We start from the raw sequence: 5,845 nt of genomic DNA on the forward strand, positions 1-5,845 counted from the left end.
AATTGATCTATTTCACAAAGTAAGGACCATGGGAAACAAAGTGTGCATGCTTGGAGCATGGGACAATTATTATTATAATTCAAGTGATAGGTTGATTACTCGAAACATTATACAATGAATAATGTGTAATTAATATGGTGACTAAATAAAAGAAGTTTTATTTACACTCAAAAGTTTGAGGCCATATTGGATTCGATTATTATTGTGTTTCATATTTTGCATGTTTTACTTCCCGAATAATATGATTGTTCAAACTCCACAGTCGCTCGCACTTTTGGAAGTAAGTAGTGAATTAAGACTGTCATGAATTGGATTGCAGATTGTCTAAGGATAGACATAGCAATAGAATTGCTGCAATGCTCATGAGTACTTAGAGAGTGAGATTTGAGTATTGGATAAACCCACGCTCAGAGTATTACTTCATGGAATTCATCACGAGTAATACTGAGACGATAATATCTATGATCTTGAAACAAAGATATATGAGTTGTAATTTGCAAGTCGGCTATACATTGGTGATACGAAAACACATCAGTAACTTGGTGTTATAAAATGTATTGTCATGTATGGTTTGATGAGTAAAAGATACAAGCATATGAGTCAATGTTTATTCGTTCCTTTTGCCCTAACGGGAAAAGCGATATCTATGGGCCCCTCAATGATTTGGTGTTGATTTTTGTGATGGGCCTAGCTAGGACTAAGTTGATGTGTTCGATTAGAAGTCTTATATCATCACGAATCAGAAATCAGGAAACATAGATTCTGGACAAAGAGATTGATTTTATTCCATGTCTTATGTCTAGGGATATCTAGTAGAACGAAGGGTCATGTGATCACTTATCTTAGGACACGTAACTGACTGGGTCAGAGTTCGGCAGCAGCTTTTGGAAGCTACAATTTGCTGGTCAAATTTAGAAGTCATACTAGCAATTATAGTTACAGACTTATCCAAGTGGGGGATTGTTGGATTAGGTGTCTAAGCCCATAACTATAATTGGTATGTACTTGAATTGATAGCAGCACAATCCTTTTGGGTTGCCCTCAAACCTAGCAACCAGACAAGGAAATTATGAAATGAGAGACATTGATTTATTATATGATTAATAAATTAATATAAATGATTTATTAATATGTTAAAATATTAATATATTGATTAGAAATCATAATGTTTAATTAACAGTTAGCCAGAAATTAATTAGAATTAATTTTGGGGTTAACTGTATTAATTATAAAGAGCAGGGACTAGTTTGCAATTATCTAATAGTTGAGTGGAAGGCTCCAGAACCCCCTTAGAAGAGGGTGGACGTAATCTATAGGGGAAAGCCTAATGATTTCGTCCATGGGGGCTTGGATAAGGCCCTTGGGTTTGCTTAGGCCCTAAGTAAGGAGCATTAGGGTTTTTCCCTAAACCCTAAATCCCTCAGCTATATAAGGAGCCTCCTGGTTCACATTTTGGGCACTCCTTCTTTTGAAGAAACCCTAGGCCGAGAATTGCATACTCCCTCCCTCTCTCCCCTTTTATTTTCCTTCTTGCTAGTTCTTGGGTGTGATTCCACTAGAGGCATTATATTTGTGGTGCTAAGCTTCCAAAGATCAAGAGGATTATCAATTGTTTGCTATAAAAATTGAAAGGTATGTAACTCCTAAACCCTAGTTTGTTATTTTTCGAAAATAGCTTCTCTCCTCTAGGGTTCTTATTTTGCAATTCAAAGTTATATGTTCAATAGTTAAAACATAGATCCAAAGTAGGTTGCATGTGAACTTAGAAATTGTTTTTCTAGTTTATTTGTTTTACCCAAAACCCATCAAGTTGTAGAGCAACTCGGCGAGTCGGTTGAAGATAGTCCCGAAGTGTCAGATGAAGGAGAACTCGTCGAGTTCTCGCTAGACTCGACGAGAGGAGTCGGGGATTGTTTGGGATTGGAGGAGCATGGACTCGGCGAGTCGAGTCAACTGAAAGGTTGACTTTGACCAGGACCTTAACCAGAGCTGACTTAGTTGACCTCGGGGAGGACAGTTTAGGCTACGTGTTATTATTGGTATTAGTAGCTCAGGGAGCTAGAAGAGTAACATTTTGGAGAATTGTCGGTTAGCATCCAGAGGGATATCAGCCAAGTCAGCAGTTCATGTGAGTTTACCTCCAGTAGGAACGGGTCTACGACCACAATGCCGACCCGTTTAGATAGCAGTATTTCCAGATTTCGGTCCGATGTAGTAGTTCAGTATGCTTGATGTCTTTGTGATTTGGGCATGTTTGTGTGTTAGTTAGTTCAGACCTCGGTCTGATGCAACATGCAGTATATGTGCTTATGTTATATGCTATGATCATGTTATGCTATGTTCAGTTAGTCCGGACTTCGGTCCGATGTAGGGGGCAAGACCCTAGTTAGTCCGGATTTTGGTCCGATGCATGGGGCAAGGCCCCAGTTAGTCCGGGTTTCGGTCTGATGCAGTGGGCAAGGCCCAATATGTGCTTTATATGTTATTGTATTGTATGTGGTAGTTTGGGGGAGCTCACTAAGCTTTGTGCTTACAGTTTTCAGTTTTGGTTTCAGGTACTCAATTTTCAAAAGAGAAGCTCGGGAAGATTGCAGTGCACACACCATTTGTCCAGCCTGGGATGTTTATACTCTGAAATACTTGACAGTTGTTATAATATTTTGAGACACATTGCTTATGATTTTTATATGAGGTTTTATCGACTAAGGTTTTTATTATTAAGTTAAACGAAATTTCCAGACGGTGTTTTTGAGATGTTTCAAAAAGGGCCCCAAATCAACATCACTCGTGTGATGCCACTAAACTTCACAATTTTAGCAATAACATTGACTCTAGCGCTGCCCGACATCAGTCCGAAAATATAAGGTTATAATGTTATGTAAAGTTTATTGTCATTGTAAATGTATAAAGTTTTAATCCGGAACATTTCATCCTACAATAGTTTTGGAGCCTAATATCATGTATACAAAATTTTCAAATATTAACAATTAATGATTATGATTTATGATAAATTCCAAATTTCATATCAATATAATTAAAGAATAGGTTGCAAAAAGAAATCTAAACACATAATGAGCCTAAATGAGGCATGGCTTATTGGCATTGGCAAGCCAAAGGAAGCCTTGGGCTCACCCTTGGGTTGAGTTATGCCTCCTACTAAGCCCAACCTGCCCAGGCGAAAGGGAGATACAAATTTTCTGTTCACTCTTCATCGGTAATTGCAGATCAACTGAGTTCTAGAGAGAGAAACAGAATTCTAGAGAAAGATGGTGGAAGAAATAATGAAATCGGAGGAGCAGAAGTTGATCGATGTCAACAAGCACAGAGGTGTTCGATCAGACGGAGAAGAAGATGAACAACTGGAAGAGGGAGAGATTGTCGGTGGCGACGCGGATACCCTATCGTCTTCCTCTTCTTCCAGGCCTGGTACGGCCATAGCTCAGCATCCGCTCGAGCATTCTTGGACTTTCTGGTTCGATACTCCCTCTGCTAAGTCCAAGCAAGTCGCTTGGGGTAGTTCCATGCGCCCTATCTACACTTTCTCCTCCGTTGAAGAGTTCTGGAGGTATCATTCTAAATCTCATTGACGTTTCTTGACACGATTAATTACGTTATCTCTATTATATCACGAATAAAATTTAAAACGGAAACTGCAACCAATTTCTGAAAGAGTTTTTGAACTAGGGTTTTAACTTCATCTCTTCGACTCTTAGCGTGTTTCATTTCATGCGCTCTTTTCGATTGCAATGTTTATAATAACAATAATATAAATAATAATCCCTTTCTAATGTTTCAAGAAAGTTTGAAATATGAAATGAATCAGTACGACACGATTCTTGACTTAGGGTTTCATGAACAAATTTGTGCTCATCTGTATAATTCCTATGGATGCTATGAACCATACGATTCAAATGGTCATTTGATTCTATACATTCTGTTTAATGATATCTTTGAATGTTGATCTAAATGCAGTCTTTACAACAACATACATCGACCAAGCAAGTTGGCTCAAGGAGCTGACTTCTATTGTTTCAAGAATAAAATCGAGCCTAAGTGGGAAGACCCTGTTTGTGCTAATGGTGGAAAGTGGACTATGACCTTTACCAAAGCAAAATCCGACACCTGTTGGCTGTATACGGTATTTCCCCATTGCTCTTTCTTCTTTCATCATCCATGAGTTTGACCAATTCATACTCTGTTTGACCTCTTTCTTGATGTGAAATAGTTGCTAGCAATGATTGGAGAACAGTTTGATCATGGAGATGATATATGTGGAGCAGTTGTAAATGTTAGAGCAAGGCAAGAAAAAATAGCTTTGTGGACCAAAAATGCTGCGAATGAGAGTGCTCAGGTATATTATTTTTAGACTATAATCTTGTCTCTGTGTTATTCTTGTGATGGGAGTATCTGAATGTAAGATATATTGGGGTTGTTTGCAGCTAAGCATTGGGAAACAATGGAAGGAGTTTATTGATTACAATGATACCATAGGCTTTATATTTCATGTAAGTGATATAGTTCTCATTTTCTGATCTTAATATTTGGGGATTTTTTTTTTGAGTTATGTTTTGTGTTTATTTTGCAGGAAGACGCGAAGACTCTTGATAGAAGTGCTAAAAACAAATACACAGTATGAGGTGTGGTTATGTTTGCTTAGTGCCTAATATGGAATGAATATCTTTTGTATTGATGAATCTTGACTATTTTCATTCCCGATTTATGCTACAATTCTGCAAGGAGTTTATTCTATCCTACTGTTAGTTTTTTTTGGGTGTTATGATATTAAAAGAAAAGATTTGTAGTGATGAGGAGTTTGAACATTTGGGAATTGAAATGAGTAACAAAAACTTGTAGCAACTCTCTTTTTTAACACCCTGCATTTGGTTTTTGTTTAGATATTTGATAAGTTTGTGTAATTTTTAACTTTTTGTGATTAAAGGTGTGCTTTTTAGTGCTAGAGGTGATTAATCTTGAATCCATTGCACCGTTTTTAACACCAAAAATAATTTAATGTGTAATTTTTGTTTCTAACTTGTCAGATTTAAATGATAACCCTTTTATAGTTATTAGACTAAAAACAGTTTTTGTCTTAGTGGTTAGGTTGTTTTGGGAATTGTTTTGAGTTGTTATGATTTAGATTTGATTTTGATTGGTTATACGTTTGATTCTTAGTTTTGAAGTTTTTAAACATAAAGAAGAATGTCTTAGAAGATGAAGAGTATAGGGCAAATCGATCATTTTTATATGGTCTTTAACAGTCCCATTGTTAAGATTAACAGCCAAGATACCTAGAGGATGGCAAATAAACGTTTGAGGGACAACAGAAGTTAAATTTGAAAAAGCCAGACCTGACTAAAAAACTACCTAAGTAGTAAGCATAGGTCCCTAGAAGAGGTTCATAAAACCCGGATATAAATCAAACGATTTTAAAGAAACTGGTTCAGTTCGGATCGGTTTTTTGGTTGATCAGTTTTGGTAATATCCGAACTTTTTTTTTTTTTTAATGAGCGAGACGGATATTCGGTATAACTGGTTTAGGTTTTGGATAATCAGGTTTTTTAAAAGCCGGTTTTGATTTAACCTAGTTTTGTAAAACTCACCGATTTGTCCGATTACTCCTCCGATTACTCGCTACTCGGCCCTTTACTGAGGCGAGTTGCAGAATCCTGAGTACTACCAGATCGGCCCCTTACTGAATTGAGCAGTGTTGTAAAACCCGATCAAATCGGTGATTAATATGTATAATACACTTAATGATTTATTATTTAACACACATACTTGTGATTATTACTAAATATATATCTTAAATTTTCAACAATTATTCACGAAGTGAGACCATTATGTG

At 36.7% G+C, this 5,845-nt stretch overlaps 1 protein-coding gene across 1 annotated transcript; it reads left to right on the top strand.

The window, feature by feature from the left end:
- Positions 1–3,179: 3,179 nt before the first annotated feature.
- On the top strand, positions 3,180–4,857 carry LOC111914694 (eukaryotic translation initiation factor 4E-1-like). Its single transcript, XM_023910395.3, has 5 exons — positions 3,180–3,565; positions 3,973–4,138; positions 4,226–4,351; positions 4,440–4,505; positions 4,586–4,857. Exons 1-5 carry the CDS (start codon positions 3,267–3,269, stop codon positions 4,634–4,636), a joined length of 708 nt encoding a protein of 235 aa, XP_023766163.1. The 5' UTR covers positions 3,180–3,266; the 3' UTR covers positions 4,637–4,857.
- Positions 4,858–5,845: the final 988 nt, after the last annotated feature.

Source organism: Lactuca sativa, chromosome 4 (genome assembly GCF_002870075.4).
Source record: "Lactuca sativa cultivar Salinas chromosome 4, Lsat_Salinas_v11, whole genome shotgun sequence".
NCBI lineage: Eukaryota > Viridiplantae > Streptophyta > Magnoliopsida > Asterales > Asteraceae > Lactuca > Lactuca sativa.